Raw genomic sequence first — 26,268 nt, forward strand, 5'->3', positions numbered from 1 at the left:
GACCAGACAGGATTGGTGGCCTCTGGTATCAGAGCTATGGGGGTCTTGGCATTGATGAACTAGCTGCCAAAGATCAAAGTCGCACCTACTCCTCCAGAGATGGCATTGCTGGGGCATCTGGATCTGTGGGGACAACACCTGACATCCAAACATACTCTGTGAGCCTGAGCCTGGCTGTACAATCCTTCACCATCACCCCAGGTCAAAGTGGGAGGTAGATGGAGGGACTTGGTAGGGCGTGACTTCTGGGGTGTGGCTTCTGAATCTCCATTCAGCTTGAGAACTAGGTGGAATTTTCACTCACAAAGAGTAGCATACAGGTCTGCCTCCTGCTCAACGTCTCTTCTCATATGAGGGATAAGGTGGTTTCTGAGAATCATCTGCTTCCCTGTGCTGTGTTTCCACCAACACTCGCCGAGCCCCAATCAGTATTGCTAGTGATGGCCTTGGGCAGACGAGGCCACTGAGACACTGGTGTCTTTATACTCCATAGAAATTGTGTTTCCTTTATCATATTCCCACCCCTCAACAACCAATGACCCCAGATATGAAGTTCTTGGAACCTGTAAATGTAACAAGAGCATGTAGTCTTGACAAAGTTCAAGCTCTGAACCACAACACTGCGAGATTATTCTAGGTTAGCCCTAAAGTCCATCATATGTGCCCGTATGAGAAGAGCAGGGAGCTATTACTAATAAAAGAGAAGCCAAAGACCAGGAAGAGACATAACCATAAGCCAGGGAAGCCCCTAGAACAGCGGTTGTCAACTTATGGGTCATGACCCGGGTTGCATATCAGATATTTAAATTACAATTCATAACAGTAGAAAAATTAGAGTTACAAAGTAGCAATGAAATGATTGTATGGTTGGGGAGGGGGTCACCACAACACAAGGACCTGTATTAAAGGGTCACGGAATTGGCAAGGTTGGGAACCACTGCTCTGGAAGCTAGAAGAGGTAAGGATGGACACCCCGCAGCCTCCTGGGGAGCATGGCTTCCCAGAATCTCCATTTCAGCTTGAAGTACTGATTCTGGGCCTTGGGGTTCTGAGCAGATGGATCTCTGCTGCTTTTGAGCCACAAGTTTGTGGTGATTTGCTAGAGCAGCCGTGTAAGGGAAGCCTCCAGCCGCTCCATGTTACTGGCTGCCTCTTTCAGCTGAGAGGAGCACTACTAACAAACCCCTCTGCATGCTGCTTGACAGCCAGCAGGTGCTTCCATAATCCTGCTGCTTCACACACACAGCAGGCATTGCACACCCCCACACACTTTCTCCTTGCGGTTCTCCTGAATTTAAAAGCCCTGTTGTCAAGCCCCTTGCCTCCTAATCATCCAACACATCCTTCGTATCTGGCTTTCCCATTTGGTGGCGGCCTCTGCCCTGGGTAAAAAGGTCAGGCTTATCTCTCATTAAGAAAGGAGGGAATATAAGATTAAATGGATCCCTGCAATTCTAGACTAATAGGGAGCTAAGACTGTGAATTTGAGAAGCATCCTAAATACAGACCAGCTGTAAAGAAACCTGCAAAGGAATGGTTTGCATAGAGCTCATGTAAGGGATCACTTATTTTCAAGGGGAGCGAGAGGTGGTCTGTGGTCAACTGGCAGCGGGCCTTGTAACGGTTGGAGCTGTTGTGATCTGGAAGCTTGGGGAGGGCACTGGGAGACTGGTGGCAGTATGTTTCTGTGAAGGCCAGGACACAACCATAGGTATTGCCCACTTTGTTTTTCAGACAAGAGCATGCCATCATGCTGGCCTTTATTTTTAATACAGGTTCTGAGGGATCGAACTTAGGTCCTCATGTTTGCAAGGCAAGTACTTTACTAACTGAGTTACCTTTCCATCCAGTTCAACTTGATGACTAATGACAAGAGCAAATGTTCCTGATTGTCCACTCTGCCATTTAATGGCTAAGACTCTACACTCATCATCTCAAACACTGTGACAAGTTCTTGATGGCTGATGCTAGGATTCAAAGACAAGGAAAGAGCCCCTTATGTGAAACCTAGGGCTCCAAAGCACAGTGGCTATTACCCTCACAGTCTCTACTAAACACTGGCATCCCAGTGATGGGGAATGTACTTTTTTGTATGTTTATCTTATTGATTATTGAATAAAATACTGTTTGGCCAATGAGACAGCAAGTTAGACAGGACTAGGAGTCAAAGAGGATTCTGGGAAATGTAGTAGAGAAGTGGTGATCCAGGCAGGAAGTGACAGCAAGGAGACTCATATTTAAGCAAAGGAAACAGGAAGTGTCCCTTTTTCCCTTCCTCATCCAGCGGTGCCATGTGAGCCACCGGCAAGAGAGGGTGCCAACAAAAGGCATCCTCTATAAGATAAGTCTTTTAAAAATATAGGTTTATGATAATTAAGACTGAGCTAACAGATGAGTAATCCTAGTCATTGGCCAAGCAGCATTGTACCTAATACAAGTCTCTCTGTTTATTAATTTGGGCCCTAACTCGGGCAGGCGGCTGGCATAGAGCACACATGTGGCGGTGAGGCTCGGGCGGCTTTTGGCGAAAAAATTTATGGTAACATCCCAGGGCTGTGGGGAACATTGTTGTCCTCATTCCTGCATCGTGACTCTCATAGCTCATGATCGAGACAGCCACTGTGCTCTGCCCTGCTGTGTGCCATGGGAAATCCCTAGCAAAGGAACCCACAGTAGTGAGGATTTGTTAGGAAATGAGCTGAGAAAATGGCAGGGATGGAACAAACCTACCAAGGTGGGACTGAGGCCACGTGACTGTGGAGTCTGAACCAGTCAACCACTTGGAAGAGGAAACTGGGCCTTGTGGAGGGGGGTGGGGAGAGGGAGCAAAAGATCAGGATCCCTGGAGAGTGGAACATACTTTTCCATTGGGTTATTAGTTAATTAAGTATTGACAAGGTCTCACTATGCAGTTCAATCTGGCCTTAAACTCATGTTCTTCTTGCCTCTGCTCGGATGGGGCTATGAACTGGGCTGCGGTTTCTGAGAAGCTGCTGTGGTAGCAAACTCAATCCAGCCAATACCATGTGACTCTGATAGGGAAGTCAGATGAGCACCCTGTCCCTCAGCCTCTGGAGTGCTTGTGACCCACTAGGACACGCTGGAGGGCCACTTCATCTTGGATTCAATGGTGGGTCCAGCCAGTCAGTGCTCGGCCATTGTTTTCCTCAGAAGACTTAAACAGTGACTTTGCCACAAGTGTGTTAGCTGCTAGTGGCCATAGGCCTGCTGTGTGGAAATGAGGGTGGAGTGGGACCACAATGACACCCACAGTACAACTCCTGTGAGGAAACACCCTGAAGCTTTTGCCTATCCATGGCTATATCACTCCTCATTGTTCATGTCGGCATTACCCTAAACATGAATGTAAGCATTCTAATTTTAACTGTGGTGGGATGGAAGGAAAGAGAAACATGAAGCAAAGTTGTTTAAGAATGGTTTTGGAAGTCCCTTAAAGTGCCTCATCTACCGACTTCCTGTAGGACTGGATAGTTCAGCTCAGCCATCATGCTAAAAAACATAACCCCGCTCAGCATGGGGTTTAGGACCTGATGCAGCAGGCTCCCCCGAGCTCCTTCACCTCCACTGGCTGCAAGTTCTCACTCTCCAGCCCCACAGCAAAAGGAATCCCATGCTGACTCCAGCAGGTCACTGGCCCCTTACCTCTTCCCTTTGCAAAGGTTGTCTGTATCCTGGAACATCCTTCCCTCCTCTGCCTGCTGACTTTCACCTACCCTTGGTAACTCTTCTCCCTTAGCTATGTATGTGAAACACCCAGAACAGGCAAACAGAGTCAGAAGGTAACCTATGGGGAGTGGGTGTGGTGGTACACACCTGCAACCCCAGGACTCAAGAAACAGAACCAGTGGGCCAGCCTGGGATATATAGTGAGTTGCCAGCTAGCCTGGACTATAGAATGACTTAAACCAAAACAAAGCAAAATAAGGGGAAGCAATGGGTAGTTGTCTTGGGTCAAGGGTTGAGCATGATAGCTGAGAGTGGTGACTAAAGGTGACTAATGACACTACTATCGAGACTTAAGCCTCTTCCAGTGCTGGTAGGCGGGGGAGGTCATTTTCAAATGGATTGTGCACTGACCCACTCTATGGGTGTGAATTGATGGCGTGTATATATCTCAATAAATCTGCTAGAAATAAAACTGGGGTTATACTATCAACAACCAATAAAATCAGTTCCAAGTTGTCACATACAGAGCTGTATAGGTCACGGTTTCCCTCCATGCCGCTCCCACACTCTTCAGATTCCCCCAAATCAGCCAGCAGAGCTCAGCGCATGTCCAGATTCAGGGCTCACCCTGATCAACCCTGCCACTTGCTCCCCTCAGGCCCTCCCTTGCTGGAGCCGTGGGTCCCATGTGGGAGATAGACTCACCGTGGGCAACTGGCCAGAGAGCAGGTGGCTATCCTGGGCTAGCATGTTGGACACCATGATGGCTGGGAGATCCATAGCTTGGTACGGGTAGGCAGGGAGCAGACCGTTGGGCGCAAGGCCGTGACACAGCGAGTGGTAGCTGGCTTCGTGGTCCCCCAGGTGCAGAAGGGATGGTTCAGGGAGGTTGGGAGGCGTTATAGGAGGAATCTCATAGTCTTCATTGCTCTCGCTCTGGCTGTTATAGGTCTAAAAACATCAGAGAGGTGGGGGCAGGGTCAGTGACTCAAAACCACAGAACCCATTCAATAGCATCAGTAACCACAGCAGTGGAAACAATGCCTTTGGCAAAGAGGTGATCCCAATACAAGGCAGAAGGTCTGGTGGCCTCCTGACTCAGACTCCTGCTCCACTCCTCAATGAGTCTTCCTCCCCCTGAGAGTCTGAGGACAAGAGCCTGGACTCCCAGAGAGCAAGTTTCCCTGAACCTGCTCCCGATTTCCCAGCAGATCTGGCCCAGGGCCACCAGAGAATCACCCTCCCTCAGCCACCCACTTTACAGAGGGAGACTTGGTCCAAAGGAGAATGGCCAAGTAAGGTGAGCAGAAGAGCTGGGGCTGGAGCTTCAGATAGAGTCTCCTGAGCATCCCCAGACCCTCCTTGGTCCATATCTTGGTGAACAGTACAAATGTTGGTGCAGACTAGCAGTTAGTAGCCCTGCTCTAGGGCTTACTGGGTCATTTTTCCCACCCTAACCAGCAGCCCCAGGACAAGGCTAGTAGACAGAGTGAACACTAAATCTGGCTTTCTCCTTGTCATAACTGTCCCGGGTTTTACTGTAGATCATCATGAGCTTGTACTTTGGGCCTTGGCTTTGTGGCACAGGTTCTGGGTATACTTCAGTAGGTAGAGGGGACCTCATTTGCCCGTGTGAGTGAATTTTTTAAAATTGTGCATCAGTTTTAATTATTTTTTTTTGAGATAGGGTTTCTCTGTGTAGCTTTGTAGACTGGGTTGGCCTTGAACTCACAGAGATCCTCCTGCCTCTGCCTCCCAAGTGCTGGGATTAAAGGTGTGCGCCACTACTGCCTGGCTGGGTTTTAAATTTTTAATTACATTTAGTGTGTGTGTGTGTGTGTGTGTGTGTGTGTGTGTGTGTTGTGCACTCCCGTGTGCCATGGTACACATGTGGAGGTCAGAAGACAATTTTCGGGGGGGGGGTTGGGGGGGTCCTTCCACTGTTTGGGTTCTGGATATCAAACTCAGGTCATCAGACTTGATGGCAAGTGCTTTTAACCCCTGAATAGGAGAAAACCTTCATTGACATGTATGTATGTGCAGAGAAGGAAAGAGGCCTGAGCCACAGTAGCATATGAGGCTGGAAAGGTGGCTCAGTGGCAGAGTGGTTTGTCGTTTTGTTTTGTCCTGTGAATCCAGCATGCAGATTAAGCAGCGAGCTGTCTCCTGAAGTCAAGCCCTGTGCCTGTTCTCAGGGACTGATGGATGAAAAGCAGTGAATATAGGGAGGTTTGGGTAGAGCTATGACAGAGCAGGGTCACAAATCATGTTCCTCAGACACTGTATAGGAAATTTAGGATTCCCTGAGAAAGATTGCATTTACAGTGACAGAAGTCAACATGGCTTCTTGCTCACTGGCTCCCTCTGCAGGCCTATTATCAAGTTACCACACAGCTGGGCAAACAGGTCTGAAACAGGTGGCCACGCCTACCTTGCTTTCTTCTCATGTTGGAGTTTGTCCTGGCCAGCCCTGAGCGCTCCTCTCTTTCTCCCTTACAGTCCCTTTCAGACCGCCTCAACAGTCCTCGTGTTCAAAGCCCCCTAGGTTTCACAATCATCCTCCATTCACGCTGTGCTGCTCACCCAAGCACCACAGCTGGGCAGCTCAATTCCCAATGAACCTCCTACTTTCACCTGTGTTCCAACTGCACTAGATGACGTCACCCTCCATGCACAAACCCGACACGCCCCTTCACTCATCCCTCAACTCCAGCAAAACTACTCCAAAGTACCTTTAAACTCTACGTAGCCCACTACCACCCCTCACCCCTCCCTGAGCAATGATGACAGCCTCCTCCTGGTTCCCTACAGTCCTCTCTTATCCCTCCACTCCCTCCTGTAACCAGAATGATCTCTAAAGAGAACCATCCTTAACCCCAAACCAGAAAAACAAATATAGTGTGTACTCACTCATAAGTGGATACCAGACATAAAGCAAAAGATACCCAGCCTACAATCCACAACCCCAGAGAAGCTAGAACCCTCTTCCAGAAACAGATGGAAGCAGATGCAAAAATCCACAGCTAACCAATGGACCAAGCTCCTGGAGTACAATCAAAGTGAGGGAGGAGTGATAATCTGAACAAAGGAGTCAAGACCATGATGGGGAAACCCACAGAATCAGCTGACCCGAGCTAGTGAGAGATCACTGACTCAGGTCTGACAAATGGGAAACCTGCATAAGATGGAGAGAGAATGCAAAGGCCCCCTCTGCCTGCCTTTCTGTTCAGAGTCTCCTCCTCCTAGACTCCTTCTCAACCTTATAGTCCATCCTTTGGAAAGACACCTCCAAGTCCCACACCATGGCACTTTTGCAAGCCTCCATAGTACTCAGTACCTCCTATAGCTCTGATTTTGGCTCATCTTTACCTTCGACTTATGTATCCATCCCCAAAACCCCAGGCTCCAAGAAGGCCGAAGTCAAGTCTGTTTTGTTCCCAGTACCTGGTACAGTGATTGGGCACCTAGAAAGACCTTGGTTTCAATGCAATGAATGAGCTCACAAAATGGACCACTCCAGGCTCTAGGTTCAAGCCTCACCTGGTGTTTCTGTGTGTGTCCCTCCCAGCAGACTACTGTCCCTTGGGCTATCTGTGTCTCGTGTTATTGAGTGCTACTTCCTTCCCTGTCCCCCAGTATCCAGAACAGGTACTGACACAGAACAGGATGCCAGTGAATGACAAATGACCACAAAAGTCCACTCTTTTAATCTAAGCCAAAATCCCAAGGCTCTGGAACATGAGCCAGAAGCCTTTTTAGAAAACTAAGCATGTGTTGTATCAAAATATTGAAATAACACAATTATGACAATTCTTCTAAAGGAGAAATTAGCACACTTAAAATAAGCACGCAAATACACACTTGCCTCTTTGGGGTATAGTCAGATCCCCGATGCCTGAGCACAAACCTGCCTGTTTGGGGACTGATCTACACCGGGTCCCCACTGTGTGTTTGTTTTGGTTTCTGGCATTTCCACTATCCCTTTAAACATGTCTGCTCTGAAAAGACATGTCTATCACCTTTGATTTTCAGATGGGGGCGCAGAGGATGGGGGCAGAGCATGAAGAAAGTGTCTTGTAAGGCAGTCTCTGGCTCAGGTCTTGTGAGTCTGAACCCAGCCTCCTCCACACTGGGTCCTAGTCCAGACCCTGTGTGCAAGAGATCTGCTGCTCACATTACTGCTCTGATCCTCACCAGGGAGGTGGGGGGGGGGGCTCATGAAAATCCAGAGAGCGGCATCAAGGTGCTGAAGAGTCCTAAGAGCTCTGGTGCACACAGAAAGAAGGCATTGGATGTATTTTTCATGTCCCAGATCAAGGAAGGGAAGAGTGTGAGCCCATTTGAATGGCCCCCGGACTGGCTATGGGGCAGAGGAGAGCTGATCAGCCCTGGAATCTCTGGGAGGAGGGGGTCTTAAAGCCTAGCATTGCATCTTATTTTATTATCTATTTTGTTTTATTTTATAAGTATCTCATGTAGCCTTGACTTTACCATATAGCTGAGGGTGACCTTGGATTTCTGATCCTCCATTCCCCAGTGTGCTGGGATCGTAGGTGTGCACCTCCAGGCACTGGGGGTGGAACCCAGAGAGTCAGGCATACCAAGCAAACATTCTATCACCTAAGCTATACCCCCCAGCCCCAAAGCCTAGATTCTTAAATTGTGGGTCACAAACCCTTATCTGTAAAACATTTGGCAACAGTAAAAAGACTCTGACCACGTAAAGTCCCAAAATTAACTCAGAATCAAACGCATGACAATCTTAGATGTGCTCAGCAGCCGGTACCCATGTTGCATTGGGAGACTTCGCTGCAGCCTTGGTTCTGAGCACACAACGCATGCGCTTTGTTCAGTGCACAAACCAGCAACACCATTGAATTCTGCTTAAAACACCTCAGATCAAATCCAGGGCTACTGTTTGCTATGAATTACGACATTCTTACTCCGCTCCTACAGAAACATAAAAGTGTCTGGAAAACAAGGACCTTTAGTGTTTTTCTACCTTCGTGCCTCAGCATCTAAGCATCAAACTAGTATACTTCAGATTGTATTGTGCTGGAAAGTTTGATTTTAGAAATTACTATTTGAGCTACTAACTTGAATTATTAAAAATGTTAAATGTTAAATGAATTTGTCTTGGTATTGGGGAAGAGTGACCAGCAATTTCTTTTCTTTTTCTTTCTTCTAAGGGGGTAAGATTATTGCTTGGCTATGATTTCAGTCCATGTCCACTGGGCCTTATTGCTTCGGGCTGGTGGTAGGATCATGGTGGAGAAAGCCTGGTGAAGCAAAGTTTCTAACCTCATGGCTGCCCAGAAACAGAGAGCAAGCAATGTCCACCCTCTCCAAGTGCGTGTTCCATGGGTTAGTTTCCAACAACTTCTAAAATGACCCTAAATACACTTCTGCTGTTTTGTATTATGCATTTATGTGACATGTGTCCTCAGCAAAACAACCATCAACTCCAACCAACCCTGAAGATGGTTTGTGTCCTGCACTTCAACTATTCAGTCAGGATCCAATCCTTCATGTAAAAGCAAATACACCCATCCATTTCATTAGTGTGCAAAAATCCCTTTCGTCTTTAATAAATGATACTATTATCTGTAACTTTGATTTGTACACACATTTTATATACATACGTAACTGGGATTGTGTGAAATGTTCTTGAGTGCAAGGGGTCATGATTAGAAAACTCTCAGAAGCCCTGACGCAGAGCATTGCAAGCTGGAGGTAGGGAGGGCATGAAGGACAGGCTTCTGGGCTGTGGTGAAGCTACCAGGAACTAAATCATGAGCCCACCAGCCATCAGCTTATAAGTCCACCAAATTCATAGACTAAACTGAAAACCACGACAATGTCTGCAAACCTAACTTGATGGCTGTCCAGTCTATCAATCTAACTCGGTGTCTGTCTAGAAAGACTTGCTAAGGTAGAAGTGTAGCTTTAGATTAAGACAGGCCCAGAGGAACAATTCAGACTATATTGGAAGAGGCCACTGACACGAAGCATTATTTAAACTGCAAGGAAAATTGAAGTTTAAATACATTTGTTACAATGACTAAAATTTATTGAGGCACCAGATAACGGTCAGCAGCCACAGGTACATTCATAACGTAGCACAATGCCCGCTCTGTCTGGTTTTAAATGTTTTCATCATCTCAAAATAAGACTCTGTTCCTGTAGCCATTGTCTCTCTGCTTCCCTTGGTCCCTCAACCATCCATGTCTGCCTATTTTCACTCTGCCTCTAAGAATTTACCCATTCTAGCTGATTTTAAGTAAATGGAATCTGGCTTCTTTTACTTTGCGTTATGTTTTTGAAGCTCATCTACATTCTACTTAGAATAAAGTTTACATGATGTTCATTTAGCATAGAAGTGTTTTGTGATTTATAACACATATCAGAGCCTTATTTCTTTTCATGATTATAAAATGTTTCACTATATGAATTTACCACAATTTGTTTATTCATCCACTGACAGATGTTAAATCTCTGTCATTGGCTACTGTGAGTTGAGTAGCCACAAATAAATGTATACGTGTATTTGTTTGAGTATATTTTCAGGTTTTTTTCATACATACATAGGAGTGGAAATGCTAGGTCATGTGGTAATTCCACTTGACTTTTGAGAAATAGTCAAGGAACTTTCCACAGTGGCTGCATATTTTTATGGTTCTGCGGACATGTGAGGGTTTCAGTGTCCACACCTTTAGCACCCAGATTTTTAATAATTTTGTGACAATCATCTTAGTGATATGAAGTGACAACTTCTTGTGGCCTTGATTTGTGCTTTCCTAAAGACTAATGACATGGGCTATCTTTGTGTGTTTCTTAGTATGTGACCATCTAGAGAAATGTCTATTCCTGTCCTTTGTCACTGTTTAGGTTGGGACAAAGCGCTGGAATAGAGTCGTTCCAATTTAACTTTTGATGATGCAAAACTCATCCCTTTTTTGTTGTCTGCCGTTCTGATGCCGTATTCAGGGATCCGCAGCCCTGATAGTTGCATCATGGTTTGTGGCATGAGATAGAGTCCAACTTCATTATTTTACACGTGACTATTCACTTCTCTCAACATCATTGGTGAAGAGACTGTTCTTTCCTTATACATGGTCTATGCAGCTCTGTCAAAAACTCAATGGCCCATGGGTATAGGAGCTTAATCTTGGACTATGAAGTTTATTCCATTGATCTACATGTCCTTATCCCAAGTCCACGTTACTCGTGTTTAGAGAAATTAGCAACTGTGAGGTCTGTAACTTGTCCCTCTTTCAGGATTATTGGTGCTACCCAGAACCCTTTGAAACGGCACACAGATTTTCAGATCCATTTTTCATTTCTGCAATAAGTGTCCTGGTGAGTTTTTAATTATCACCTTGACACAACCAACAGTCACTTGGGAAGAGGGGGTTGCCTAGATTAGACTGGCCTGTGGCCATGTTTGTGTTGGGGTTGTCTTGATGACTGATGTGGGAATAACCAGCCCACTGTGAGTGGTGTCACCCCTAGGCAGGTGGTCCTGCGTTGTATGAGAAAGCAAGCTGAGCAAGAGTCAGAGGGAGCAGGCCGGTAAGCAGCACTCCTCCACACATTCTGCTTCAGTTCCTGCTTGAAACCCACCCTGTTTTCCTCCGCTGTAGATTGTAACTTGGAAATGTAAGCCAAATAAATTCTTCCCTCCCCAAGTTGCTTTTGGTCCTGGTGTTTATCACCATGACAGAAACGCCAACTACAGCAAAGGATCAGTGGAAATTTGGCAGGAACCGCACTGAACGAGCAGGTTTCTTGGACATCCATGCTCTCTTCTAATGGCCACACACAGAGCAGCACTCCCTTCGTTCTGCAGGTCTTTAGTTCCTTTTGGTGGTGTTTTATAGCTTTCCATTATGAATCTTCTGCATCCTTGGTTAAATATATTCCTTCTCATCTTTTTATTCTGGTTCTGTTGTCTGGGGAGAGTCTTCTTAGTCTCTTTTTCGAGTTGCTTATTGTTGGTTTATAGGAACATAATTGTTATTGCCGTGCTCTTTCTATACCCTGACAGTTTGTTCATTTATTAACTATCTTTTATAATTTTAAGGGAAAGCAGGAAGTCCATACCATGGAAGGAAAAAAAAGGAAAGGGAGGGAGGGAGGGAGGGAGGGAGGGAGGGAGAAAAAAAAGAAAGAAAAGGAGAGAGGGAGAGAAATAGAAGTTGAATAAACTACAGTCTGGAAAGATCCAAGAACTAACTACAGAGGTGCTCAGAAAGAACCATCTTAGAAATGGCAGCTGGATGAGGCAGAGCAGTTGTAAGGAACCCTCAGAATCTCAGCTGACTTCCTGAGAGATAAAGCTCAATATTCTGATTTAAAACAAATGAGTCGAGCAGATAACGTTTATAACAGACATGCTCCAAATAAAATGATAGGAACAGTTAAAAATAAACAGATGTTATCAAGCGAATGAAAAGTAATGTGGCAAAATTAATAGGAAATTAAGGACAAATTCAGAGCAAACCATATTAAAGAGACTTGGAGGAATACTTCTGCTGACAAATGATACAAGCTATGAAGAAATGACAGACATAAACTTTTATGAACATTGATAAACTACAGGAGTGTAAAACATTAAAAGCCATCAAAAGTACAAAACTAAACCAGCACTGGTGACACACGTTTGAAATCCTGGCACTCAGAAGGCTGAGGGAGGAACATTGGGAATCCCAGGCTAGCCTGGGCTATGCAGGACCCCATCTAAACAAACAAATAACAACAACAACAACAACAACAACAAAAACCTAGGCTAAAACCACAAACGACATGAGACACTTTGATACATCTCTTGGACAAGTCAACCAGAAAGAAATGAATAAGTGGTTAAGAGCACTTGTTGATCTTACAGAAGATGCTGGTTGGGTTTCCAGCAACCACAGGGGGGCTCACAATCATCTCTAACTACTGGTTCCTGAGGACCCAACCCCCTCTTCTGACTGACATTATAAAATATAACCTTCCTAAAACCTGAGATGTAAACAATGGGAAATTGATACCATTTATTTAACAACTTTATTAGAAGATAAGGCAAAACAAATGAATTCAGCATTCAATTGAAGAAGAAAAAAAACAGAAAATGAAATAAAGCAGCTGTCAATTGATGAAAGCAAAATGAAACAGAAAACACATCTTAGATAAGAAATAAAAGATAAAGTTAGTTTCATGAGAGAAACTAGCGAAAAAATTAACAAGGGGCTGAAGATATGGCTCAGTGTATGAGGCGCTTGTGGCACAAGCATGAGGACCTGAGTTCGGATCCACAGTACCCATGTAAAGTGCTGGGTGTGGCTATGTGCATCTGCAGCCCCTGAACTGGGGCTAGTGAAGACAGGATGCTGAACAAACACTGTGCATCCATCCATTCATTGGCTGATGGACACCTAGACTGAACCAATATCTTGGCTATTGCAAACTGGGTCTCAGTAACACAGATGTTCAGGGATCCCTGAGGGATGCTGACAGTCTCCTTCAAATGTACATAGGTATTCTAGTATCTTTTCTGTTGCTGTGTAAAACACATAAAAAAAAAGCATCTTAGGGGGAGAAAGGGAGTTTATTTCAGCTTACAAGTTATAGCCCATCAGTGAGGGAAGTCAAGACAAGAATTCAGGCAGTAACTTGGAGCAGAAACCGTGGAGGGAAACTGTTTGCTGGATCATTCAGGCTCAGGTTCAGTTTAGCTTTCTTAAACAGCCCAGGACCACCTGTTCAGGGAATGGTGCCACCTACGGTGGGTGGGACCTTTCTACATCAATTAACAATTAAGGCAGTTCCTCACAGACATGCCCATGGGCCAATCTGATCTGGGCCATCTCTTAATTGAGACTTCCTTTTCAGAAGGCTCCAGGCCATGTCAAATTGTCATCAAAAGCACACCCAGACAACAGAGTAACATCTAATGCTGTTCTCTTTCTCTCTAAACATGCCCTGAATTGGACATTAAGTTATGTGAGTACCTGCCACCCACCACTTTACCAAGAAAACCCTGCACCCTGTAGGTACATCTCAGCTAAAGGACCGTAGCACGATTCACCATTGCTTAGATCTGTTTTCCCAACGAGGAAAATCTTATCTAACCCAAACTCCATCAACTAGAGTGGATATCCCAGTCCTTAGCTATCTTACTATGCCTGCAGACATTTTAAAAAGTCTTCAGACAATAAAACATAGGGGGGGGGTTGCTTGTTTTTTTGTTTTTTGTTTTTTAAAACAGGGTTTCTCTGTGGCTTTGGAGGCTGTCCTGGAACTAGCTCTTGTAGACCAGGCTGGTCTCCAACTGACAGAAATCTGCCTGGTTCTGCCTCCCAAATACTAGGATTAAAGGCGTGTGCCACCACTGCCTGGCTCTAAAACAGGGTTTTGTCAAGCTTGTCTATGTCCACAATGCCCAAGTCAAGTAAATCATCTTTGATAATACCCCTGCGTCACCCAACCCAGAGATTCTTAATAGAATCTTTTTGATCCATGTCTTGTGAGCACATCCATCAAATACCAAGTCGGGGTGGTTGTGCCTGCTGGTTGGCCTGCCACCTTCCTGTACTCAAAATGCTTCTTGAGAAATAAATAATAAACAAAGCCTGCATTATACATTAACCAAATGAGAGCAGGAAAGCGGAGCTATGCAAATCAAATGTGGACTCTGTATGATGTGGGGGAGAGGCATGACATCCGTTAACCCTGTGTTCACCGGCAGAACTGGACAGGGCCATCCAGAGGAGTGCGCCCAACATCCTCAGACCCTGCCAGCCTCAACTGCTTCACGGCTGTCCCTGGCCCTGACATGCCTGGGTGGACACAGACAGCTATGTGACATGAGCTTTGCTTAGTAATGCTGTATTATAGGGATGAGTGTGATAGCATCATGAGTTATGGCTCAAGAAATTATCAAAGACTCAGGGGGCTTCCCAGGTGATTCACCTTTGGGGGAAGAAAGGGCTCTGGAAAGATGGGGGAATGTTGGTTGGGTTTGGGCTTTCTTTGTTAGGCAGACGTAGTCCCAGGAGAACTCAGATGGCTGGGGTAACCTGGGGGCCCCAGCACTGGAATGAGACACAGCAGTCTGAAGAGGAAACTACCATTCTGCAGAGGAGGACTCTCACTTCCATGGCCAGGGAGAGAATTTCTTTGTTCATTTGTTTGCTTAAATAATACTTTAAATCTGTGAACAACTCTTTTGTTTGTATGTACGCATGTGCACCACATGTGTTCAGTGCCTGCGGAGGTCAGAAGGGGGCTTGGGATTCTCTGGAACTGGAATTACAGATGGTTCTGGGAGCTGGGAATTGAACCCAGGTCCTCTGGTAGAGTAGCAAGTACTCTGTACTCTTAACTGCTGAGCCATTTCTACAGCTCCTATCTGTTTGAATAACATTTTTTTAAACCACAAAATCAACTGTTTCTTGGCACTTTTTCTTGGGTGTACTAGGAGAGGGCTCAGCAAACTTTCTCTGCAAAGTTCCCACTAACAAATATTTGAGACAACTATTCAACTTTGCTATTATAGCATGAAAACAGCCACAGATGGTACTGAAAGTAACAAGTGTGGTTGTTTTCCAATAAAGCTTTATTTACAGAAGGCAAATATGGGCTAGATTTGGCTCACAGACCATGGTTTACTGACCTGTGTCCTCACCAATCAGGAAACCCAATACATCCACAATTGAGATCCTTCCTGTCTCCTTTTCACACCAAATGTGTTCTTCTCTTACTGTTTCTCTACACCAGAAACATGAGAGTGAGGCTCAATCCCTTCCTTCCTTCCTTCCTTCCTTCCTTCCTTCCTTCCTTCCTTCCTTCCTTCCTTTCTCCCTCCCTCCCTCCTCCTCCCTCCCCTCTCTCCCCCTCCTCCTCCCTCCCTCTCCCTCCCTCCCCCTCCCTCCCTCCCTCCCTCCCTCTCTCCCTCCCTCTTCTTGCACTCCACCTGCTCCAATGAACTTTAAAATCCTGCTGGATCTACATGTCACTCTATCTCAAGTCCTCTCACTATGACCCATCTGCCAGGTGGCCCCCTGGTCACCATTTTCCCAGGACATCTGTAATCACCTCCTCGATGACCTTCTACCCTTGTTCCTTCCAGTCTATTCCCCATCTAGCAGCCCAGGCAATAGATTTACCTACAAATCCAATCACGCTACTCCCATCCCTGACATCCCTTTTGCATTTAGGATACAGGGTGAAACCTTCTCACCAGCAAGACAAACGAACTGGTCTCCAGTCTTCACCTCCTACAAAACCCTTCACTGCCACACACTAGCCCTGATGGCAGCCAACACACCAGGTACCTTCTCTTTCTGTCACCTCCAACAACAATCCTGTCTGCATGTTGTCTGGCTGGCCCCTTGTCTTCTTGTAGGTAACGGCCCCAGAATCCGCTCTCATTGGGACGTCTCTTGAAAAGTCACAAGTTCGACTCTTCCCTTTTCTGGCAGCACTCTGCTTCTTTCTTCGCATTTCTTACCCTCTGTCATGTTTTTGCCTGATCGCTGTGTGTCTCTTATACTTAGTGAAGGATCCAGGAAGGCTGGAGCCATTTCTGTTTGTTCCATGTTAAGCCTTCAGGACCCAGAGCCAAGCTGGGTACTTAGGAGAAATCAAGAATCTATGCTGAATGAGCATGAAGCTGGTCACTGAGACTGCCTGACCCCATGTGTCACCCCACCGATCCTCACACCCTCCTTGACCATCGGTGAAGGCACTTTCCTTCATTAACGTGTCTTGAGACCAGCCTGCTCCAGCCTGCGCATGGTGGAACACTTCAGGACCTGCTCTGGTCAAACTGATCAGTGACAAGATTAGACTGAGCTGTGCGTGCGTGCGTGCGTGCGTGCGTGCGTGCGTGTGTGTGTGTGTGTGTGTGTGTGTGTGTGTGCGTGCGTGTGTGTGTGTGTGTGTGTGTGTGTGTGTGTGTATGTGTGTGTGTGTGTGTGTGTGTGTGTGCGCGCGCACGCGCGCGCCAGTGTGCACACATGTATACATGTGCACAATCTTGTATGTGCTGTATGTAGCTCAGAGGACAACCTCAGGTGTCAGTTTTTGTCAGCCACCATTTAAAACAAAAGTCTCTTGTTTGCCACTATGTGCTCCAGACTGGCTGTTGTCAACTGACTGATTGAGGGAGGAGTGCCTGACCGCTTTGCTCAACAAATGTCCCATTGCCCCACCACACAGCAGGTAGTTAGCAAGCTTTTGTTTGGTTTGGTTTTGTTAAGACAGGGTCTCACTATGTAGCTCTGGGTGGACTGAACTCACTATGTTGAGTTGTTCTTGAACTCACAGAAATCTGCCTGCTTCTAACTCCTGAGTGCCAGGACTAATGGTGTGTGTCACCCTGCCCAGCATCAGCATGTCTTTGAATGGAGACATGTATGCATGAGAACTGGTGGCCAGCAGTCTCAGGACTAGCTCTGGACTCCCTTCCCAACAAGTTCTCAGAAGCCAGCCAAGCTCAGCAACAGCTTTGCCCTGAGAGTAGCTGCAGGGAATTCTAATTTGAACCCTGGGGGGTAGGGGGTCATTTGTCCCTAATCATCTTAGAAATCACTATTTCATGAAGTATGGAATCCCAGCTGTGGTCCCAATGGACTGCATGACCTTGGCCAAGTCACTGCCCCTTTCTGGGCCTACAGAGCTACCTGTAAAAAGAGGGAAGTAGCCTGGGGGTTTACACAGACTTCATTCCTGCCCCTGAGCCTGGTTTGCAGGTACGCAGACAGACCTGGCAGAGCTGCTTTTGACAGGATTTTTAAACTGATGACTAGGCTTTCGAGTCCTTTCTGTACTAAAATAGCTTCTGAAAAATGTCTATTATGTCTCTTGCAGCTTCCCCACCCCCACCCCTCTTCCAATCCTGCCTTTTGGAAACCACAGAAGTAGCTTTATCTTTTAAAAAGAAAATGTATGGAGCCAGCAGTGGAATAAAGCTGTAGGAGTTCTCAGAACCTGGCCTTTGCATATGCCCCGAGAGAGGCTGAGCAGGGCAGATAGATGCAAACTCCAGGTTACCTCAGGAGGGCTCAGACTCTACAAGGTTGTCTACCTTTACATCAAGGTTCCAGCACTGCCCAGCACTGAGGGTGCTTGGACCAGACAATATAACTTCCCCTGACACCAGCCACAGGGCCCCCAGGCACTGTGCACCTCTGGATGTGCTGGTCTTCTGCTCAGGGCACTAGGCTCCTCTGTCCCCCTGCCCAGGTGATGCTTGCCCACTGACAAAGCTATCACAGCACTCCTCTGCCTGGCCATATTGGGACCAGCACAGCAGGCCTACCCTGAACAGAATGGATAAAGGCCTGTCCCCCAGTAGTCTGCACCCTGTTCTCCTGCGACATGGCCCTCTTTATGGGGTTGTAGCTTGAAGCTCATCCACTTCCTTGAGATTGACTGAGCACCCATCTAAGGCTGGGGCTGGGACCTGTAGAGTCACTAAGGATGAGGTGACTCAGCCCTCAGGGTTGTCCTACTTTTCTTTTCTTTCTTTTGTTTGTTTTTTTCTAGACAGGGTTTTTCTGTGTAACCCTGGCTGTCCTGGAACTCACTCTACAGACCAGGCTGACCTCGAACTCATAGATCTACTGGTCTCTACCTCATTAGTGCTGGGATTAAAGGACACATTAAACTTCCTGAGAGACCTTGAGCCACAGACACCCAGCCAAGCCACTCCAAAATCCTCATCTGCCAGGGAGATTTGTGTTAGCTTTAAAAATAAAAGAATCTGGCATGTGAACTTGCATTCTCTTTTAAATTCTTATGACTATATTTTTCTTTTGCATGTATCTGTGAGTGCACTGTGCCTGCATACATGTATTAGTGTTCATATGTGCATGGGGGCGTCCCTGTGTGATGCCAGAAAATTATCCTCAATCCATTTTTACCTTATTCAGTGAGGCAAGGTCTCTCAATCAAAATCAGAGCTTGACAATATGGCTTGTCTCACCAGGTAGCTTGCTTTGGAGATCCCCAGTTTCTATCTTCTGGGGCTGGAATTATAGGTGGGGCACCATGCCCACCCAGCATTTATGTGGGGTTCTGGAAATCTGAAATCCAGTCTTCCTGCTTGCATGTCAACCACTGAGCCATCTCCCCAGCCCTGTTCGTGAGAGTGAGTGTGAGACTGCGAGCAAGTGCTCTACCACCCAGCCATATCTCCAGCCCTCTTTTTCCTTCCGTGTCTTCCACATTAGCCCAGACCTTGTATTCCTCATAAACAGAAGACTTGGACTTCCTTGTGTACGCTCCTGTGATTCTATGCTATATCTTCACAGGCAGCCCCTTCTCTTCCATTTTAACTGCTCTGTAGTGAGGGCTGGTTCCAACCCAGCCTAGACATCCCTAAGCACATGCACGCCTAACACTCTAGGCAGGCAGTGTTCCCCACACCATGCTTTTTGGTCTGTACTGCACACACAATAGAGGACTTGCAATGCACCCTGACTCCAGAGATGGGTGGAGCTGACACGTTCCAGGATGCTGCTGGTCCCAGAACATTGTGGGCACCATGGCCTCGGCCATCAACAACATAGACTTTGTGATAGACAGACAATGGTTCAAAGTCTAGCTTAGTCACATCCTAGCTGGAGAGTCCTTGACCTCACAGAGGAAGGAAGGGGAGGAGGGAGGGAGAGAGGGAGGGAGGGAGGGAGGGAGGGGGAATGGGTAGGTTAGAGACATATACTCTTATTCCGACTCAATCCGGAGTCTTCAAACTATAGCCAAACATACTCTCCTATGTGCTGAGTCTAGACACGCTTGTATGCACTCAACTCTACAAGTGTGCATGTCTACAGATATGTAAATCCCTTCACAAACCCACATGTGAAAAAAAATCCATCAACCAATGGGCCAGCAGGAGTTTCTCTCTCTCTCTCTGTGTGTGTGTGTGTGTGTGTGTGTGTGTGTGTGTGTGTGTCTGTCTGTCTGTCTGTCTGTCTGTCTGTCTGTCTCTGTCTGTCTATCTGTTTGTGTCTGTCTGTGTCTCTCCAGGCATTAGGTCAGCTCTTACTAGAGGCCTTGTCCCCAGAGACTCGCAGGTCAGGAGGGAGGCAGTCATGGAACGAATGAAAACAAAGGTCTCAAGCCTGCGTGTATGAAGCACATGTGAGTAGCAAGCCCTGACCACATAAGACTATTGTCTCCATTTCTCCAAAGAAACTGGAGGTGCTGAGAGGTTCATTAACATTCCTGTGGAGGGATGCTTGTGTCTACATGCACTGTGTGCACATGTGCTCGTATATGTGCATTCGCACAAATGTAACTGTTAGAGGTGTGTGTGTGTGTGTGTGTGTGTGTGTGAGAGAGAGAGAGAGCGAGAGAGAGAGAGAGAGAGAGAGAGAGAGAGAGAGAGCACACTTGGCCTGAAGAAACTTTGTCTTCAACTATTACATCAGTCAGATCTCCAGGTCTCGAGTATCATCACCAAACCCCATCATACACATGCGTGTGTACAAACTTAGAGACATCTGTGATCTGAATACTCCCTAAAACTCTGTTCATGAAGATGGAAGTCCAGGCCACAGCCTGCACTGCCAAGCAGATCTGGGGAAGCCCATGTGTCTGCTTCCCTGGGGCAAGACATTGCTGGAGCCGGGACAGACCTCACAGTCCATCAGGTGGCTAAAGGAAATTTTCCCTCCCAGAAAGTTAAGCAAATTGTACAAGGTGAGTCCAGGCTGGCTCCTCCTGGGAGCATACTGTCCAAGATAAAAATGACTGAGCCTGCATTTCCCTTCCCAGTCGTGGCCAGGCTCTACATGGAGAGACAGTTGAATGAAACTTGTCTTGAAGGGCAGTTTCTCTTCATAGCATATCTTCTCAACCTCTTGATAAGGCCCCTGAAGCACCATGGTGCCACCTCATGGCAGTGAGGTGGGTGCTATGGAACAGAGCCACACTGAAGCATTTATTCCTGCTACCAACAGAGCTTTACCTGGTGTTTGTCTTAAATCTACATGCTCTTCTCTTCCCGATGGTGATGCTTACGAAGTGGACTTCACTGACACCTGATGGTAAGAAAGTAGTATGTGACACCCCTCTGCAGATGAATGACCCCCAAATGCACATCACAAGTAGATTCTATGCACAGTCACAGGGACTGTGACTAAGTGTGGAAAACCGGATTAGATGACCAAGGCTGTGGAAATGGCTCTATGGGTAAAAGCTCCTGCCACACAAGCCTTGGATCCCTAGTCCCCATACAAATGCACAAGTGTCTATCTGTCATCCCAGCAAGCGCTGTTAGGAAGATGGGAAGCAGAAGCTAGAGACTGCAGAAGCTCGAAGGCCAGCGAGCCTGGTTTACACAGCAGTAAAGAGACCCTGTCTGTCTCACACAAGGTGAAAAGACAAGGATGACAACTGAAAGATGTCCTCTATCTCCACAAATGCACCATAACACTCACAAGCCCCTTCACACACAAACAAGCATAAACAAACATGTTATGATAAATCTTTCCGCCAAAAGCTGCCTGAGCCCCACCGCCACGTGTGAGCTTTATGCCAGCCGCCTGACCGAGTTAGGCCCAAATGAATACACAGAAACTTGTATTAGGTTCAATGCTGCTTGGCCAATGACTAGGATTCTCATCTGTTAGCTCAGTCTTAACTATCATAAACCTATATATTTTATAAGACTTATCTTATCAGATGCCTTATTGGCGACCCTCCTTGCCAGTGGATCACATTGTGCTGCTGGAGCAGGAGTGGAGGGAAAAAGAGGGACGCTTCCTGGTTCTCCTTCTTTAAAAACGAGTCTCCTTGATATGTCATTTCCTGCCTGGATCAGCACTTATCTACTACATTTCCCAGAATCCTCTTTGACAGCTAGTCCCATCTAACTTGCTGTCTCATTGGCCAAACAAGTATTTTATTTAACAATCAATAAGACAAACATACGTTGAAGTACAGTCCCTATCATCTCCTCTTTTCTGTCTAAAGAAGGGTAACTTATCTTCTATAATAACTGACGAAAACTATAACCTTAACTATCTGTCTTCAACTCTATCAAAGACCACAGAAGGATAATATATAAACTCTGGAATTGACAGAGACATCCGCTACCTGGACAGTCACCCAAAGTTCCTCTGTAATGTTGGGGCATCCATCTTTAGCCCATAGGCCACAGTGTGTCTGGCACACTTCTCCATTTCAACAGGAACCCTTCAGTACTGTCTTGTTTTGTAAGTTCAGCAGTCACTTTCTTGTGGGTCCTGCATGTCCAGTTTATACAGAAACAAACAGTCCAGGCAAGAGCAGTTTCTTGCCCAAATGGCTAATCTTGCCAAGTTGAAAGCAAACTCCATAACAAGTTTCTTCGATGCCCATCCTCCTTTCTGACGTAATTGGTGTTCCAGGAGCAGTTGTGTCTCATTGCCAAGAAAAACCCTAAATCATTTAAATGCCACATTTCTGTAGGTCTTTGAAAGGTTTGAAGAATACCTAACCATCTCAAATACATCTCTGTAAATCTAGGAAACCTAACTAACCTAATTATAAGTTCTGACTATTATAGGTAAAAGATCTGTATAAACACAATACCTAAATAAGAGACATATACATATCACAAAATTGACCTTAAAGTTGTATCAATAAATGAAGATCTATACCAATGCAAAGTATTCATTCCTATATCCTATTCCCCTTTTCTTTCTTTAAAAAGAGATTGACTATGCTCATAATCATTTATAACTAACCCCATTTAAATGACAACAAATATTTATAAACAATATTTTGGAATATGGGCTTCATTCTTTCTAAACTGTTTCCTGCTGATTGGGGGCGATGTTCATACCATGGGGATCATGATAAAACATAGAAACCTGACCAAGTCCTTGTTTTTGTAGTCTGTAAGGCTGTATCGTCTCAGCTTCAGGGGGTCTGGAAGGAATCAACAGCTTTTGATTTTTTGTGGAAATACAAGCAAAACCTTTATTTCTAAGTAGCCTGTCCTTAAATTTTGAAGTCAAAGCATTTTTAAAATGTATAAGTTGGATTAATTTAGCAGCATTTATAATCAAATGTATTTTAGCAGCAGTAATTCTTTCCTTGGCAATCAAACAATTTAAAGACAACAATATGGCATATAGTATCCAGATTCTCTCTGTATTTTCCATCTTTATGTGGCTTCTTTATTACTTTATTTCACTTTTTTTTTTTGTTTCTTTTTTCCCGAGACAGGGTTTCTCTGTGGAAATCCGCCTGCCTCTGCTTCCTTCTCTCATAAGCCTACATATATTTTTAAACGCAGTGTAAACCTCTAGAGGTTTTTCTTTATCTGGATCTGTCTTTATCATCCTGGGAGTGCCGAGTCTAAACTCCAGAAGTGCTGGGACGGCTCGAGCATATGGAAGCTGCTCCGATGCCTCTCAGCAGCCCAACAGGGCAGGCTGTGGTGGCAGGTTTACCTCTTTGTCTAGGAACCTTGGGGCATGAGGTCATCCCATTTCTGACACCATTCTGTTACGATAAATCTTTCCGCCAAAAGCTGCCTGAGCCCCACCGCCACGTGTGAGCTTTATGCCAGCCGCCTGCCCGAGTTAGGCCCAAATGAATACACAGAAACTTGTATTAGGTTCAATGCTGCTTGGCCAATGACTAGGATTCTCATCTGTTAGTTCAGTCTTAACTATCATAAACCTATATATTTTATAAGACTTGTCTTATAGGACACCTTATTGGCGTCCCTCCTTGCCGGTGGATCACATTGTGCCGCTGGAGCAGGAGTGGAGGGAAAAAGAGGGACTTTTCCTGTTTCTCCTTCTTTAAATATGAGTCTCCTTGCTATGTCATTTCCTGCCTGGATCATCGTTTCTCTACTACAGTTCCCAGAATCCTCTTTGACTCCTAGTCCCATCTAACTTATTTTCTCATTGGCCAAACAGTATTTTATTTAACAATCAATAAGATAAACATACACAGTACATTCCCCATCAAAGACACATTGACATAACACACACACACACACACACACACACACACACACACGCACGCACACACACACACGACAAAGGCAAACACCTTGCACATAGACCCATGACAGAACAACACAGCAAGGTGTTCTTTACCACCAACCATCACTGGCATCCTTATGGACAGGACCACGGAAGCATCCAAAAGATAAATGATTGAAAGTGAGGCTCTTGGGAGAACCCAAGAAGAATGCTACCCTGTGTTTCACTAGCTAACCAAGAAAAATGCAACTTGGTGTATTTATTAACGTATGATCCAGCAAAATCATATAAATGTCCTTCATCTAAAAGAGGCACCTACCTGTATGAATGCAATGTCTTGATTGTGTATTTCTTTTTATTGACACCCAGGAGACCAACAGGAAAGTGAACAAATCAACAGCAAACTGCTCAGTAAAACTTCACGAAGTGTGTGTATATGTAGAAGGAAGACACCTGGTAGCCAGTCCTGCCTCAGAGCTTCAAAGGCCCTCTGTTCTTACCTACCCTTGAAGGCAGGAGTTCTCAGCCTATGGTGTCAAACTGCTATCGCTAAAAGTATTTACATTACTATTCATAATGGTAGCAAAATTACAGCTGTGAAATAGTAACAAAAATAACTTTCCGGTTCCACAGCATGAGGAACTGATTTAAAGGGCCACAGCATTAGGAAGGTTGAGAACCGCTGCTCTAAGGGGAAGCAGAGTTCATACTTCATTCATCTGGATAAGTTCGTGTGATCTGTGTCGATGGCATCAGACAGGATGATCTGTTTCGTTGTCTGGCTCCCTTTGCTCGGTGTGTTTGTGAGTCATCCCCATGAGCACATATTGTCGTAATCATTCATTGCCATTGCCGCATAGTGTGTCTGGGTAGCATTCACCCCCAGTCTTTCATCCGGTCTAACCTTGATAGATGTTTGGATTGTTGCCAGTTTTGTGCTTTACTTTTTGTTTTGTTTTGTGTTTTGTTTTTTTCATTGCTTGGGACTGAGTCCAGGGTCTCCCGCATGCTAGATGTGTTCTCCGTCGTTTTACAGTATTCCTCCACCTTTTCTTATCTTCTGATTTCGAAAAGACAGGGTCTTCGGTTGCATTTTATTGGAGGGCATTTAAGAAGAGCCACTTCACGGTACAAAGCAGCTTCCTCGTTGTCCCACTCATGACACCTTTGTCCTCCTCAGTGCAGCCTCACCTCCTCTTTAAATGGTCCAGGCTGGCCTTGAACACTCCATCCTCCTGCCTCAGTCATTTAAGGGGCTGGGATTTCAGGCCTGTGCCACTAAGTCTAACCAACTTTGTGCCTTTACTTTAAATAAATGCTGCTATGGACAGTCTCGATTCGTCTTTTGGTGAACTTAGGGATGCAGGCGTGGAGCTGAACTGCTGGCCACAGGGCTACATGCTCAACTGTTGATACTGATAAATGGTTTTAAAGTGGTTGTACCGATTGACACACTCGGGATGAGTGTGCCAGGCCCTCCAGCTTCTCATTAATGTGGTGCTCTCTGTTCTTTGTCCATTTGGGGGGCAGTGTTTCATTAACTTTAGAATGGCCACTCAGCCTTTCCTGGCTGTCCCTCTATTGCCTTCTCTAGTAACTGCTTAATGGGGGTGGCAGCAAGAACAAAACTACTAGGTGATCACTCATGACACAAATGTAACCACGAGCCGCAGCCTACCTTGGTCTCAGCACAGTGGACAGTTGAGAGTAACACAGAGTCAAGTCTAAAGGCCCCTGAGCCTCACCATGGACTTCACAGTATATTTTCCTATGGGGTGAGCCCATCTCATAGTGCAAAGTAGACCCACCTATCGGGCCTCCTGCTCTACCCTTCCCTGTTTGGGGGGCACCTTCATCCTTCCCAGCTTGGTCTAACCTCCTCTGCAGGACCACACCCCATTTCCTTAGCTCTCTAGGTCCTCAATTCTCCAGTCCCATGAACCACCTTCTCTAGACCAGTCTAGATGCCCCGAGGTGGTTATAAGCATAGACTCTGATAGGAAGCAAAAGATGCATTTCTGCAGCCTGAGGCTATATCCTGGTTTGAGGGTCTCTGAGTTGAACTTCTGAAACATAAGCTTCAACCCCAGTCGTAGCGAAAACACGCAGAGAAAACGAAACAAACTTTCTCCTGCTTCCTCCACTGCTTCTCCCTTCTAAATTGCAAATCAGTTTTATCTGAGGAAAGGGCTCAGACCAGCACACGCAAGCCAGTTACCCACATTGCTTTGTGTGTCTCCTGACTCCTCTAAAAGCTGGGTATTAACACTCCCATTTTACAGAGGTGGAAAGTGAGACTAAGAGAGGTCAAGGAATCTGGTCAAAGTTGCATAGGCAGAGCCAGGAAGTCACGGGGATAGACTGCACACCAGGTTCCGCCCTTGCTGAGGACTTGTCACAGGGGAAACGCCAGGCCTAGCGAAGGCACAGCCTCACTCCTGGACCTTTCTCCTCACTAGAACCTTGGGCTTAGAGTGCATGAAAGGCAGGAGAACAGCTAGCTGCCAAAGGCCTTGTGACTTTTGAGCCAGAGGGAGACCACAGGCAGACCAGGCACTCACATACTCACATGGCAGGGGTTCCTGGGTGGGCAGGGATT

General features: G+C 46.0%; 1 protein-coding gene across 5 annotated transcripts in view; it reads right to left on the minus strand.

The window, feature by feature from the left end:
* Positions 1-26,268, minus strand: part of Tox2 (TOX high mobility group box family member 2) — a 124,672-nt gene that overhangs the window by 43,020 nt on the left and 55,384 nt on the right. For all 5 annotated transcript variants that reach the window (XM_027423503.2, XM_027423505.2, XM_027423504.2 and 2 more), the window contains exon 3: positions 4,393-4,638. In XM_027423503.2, coding sequence (XP_027279304.1) covers positions 4,393-4,638 — 246 coding nt within the window. The remainder of the gene's footprint in view (positions 1-4,392; positions 4,639-26,268) is intronic.

This window comes from Cricetulus griseus, chromosome 6 (genome assembly GCF_003668045.3).
Source record: "Cricetulus griseus strain 17A/GY chromosome 6, alternate assembly CriGri-PICRH-1.0, whole genome shotgun sequence".
Classification (NCBI taxonomy): Eukaryota; Metazoa; Chordata; class Mammalia; order Rodentia; family Cricetidae; genus Cricetulus; species Cricetulus griseus.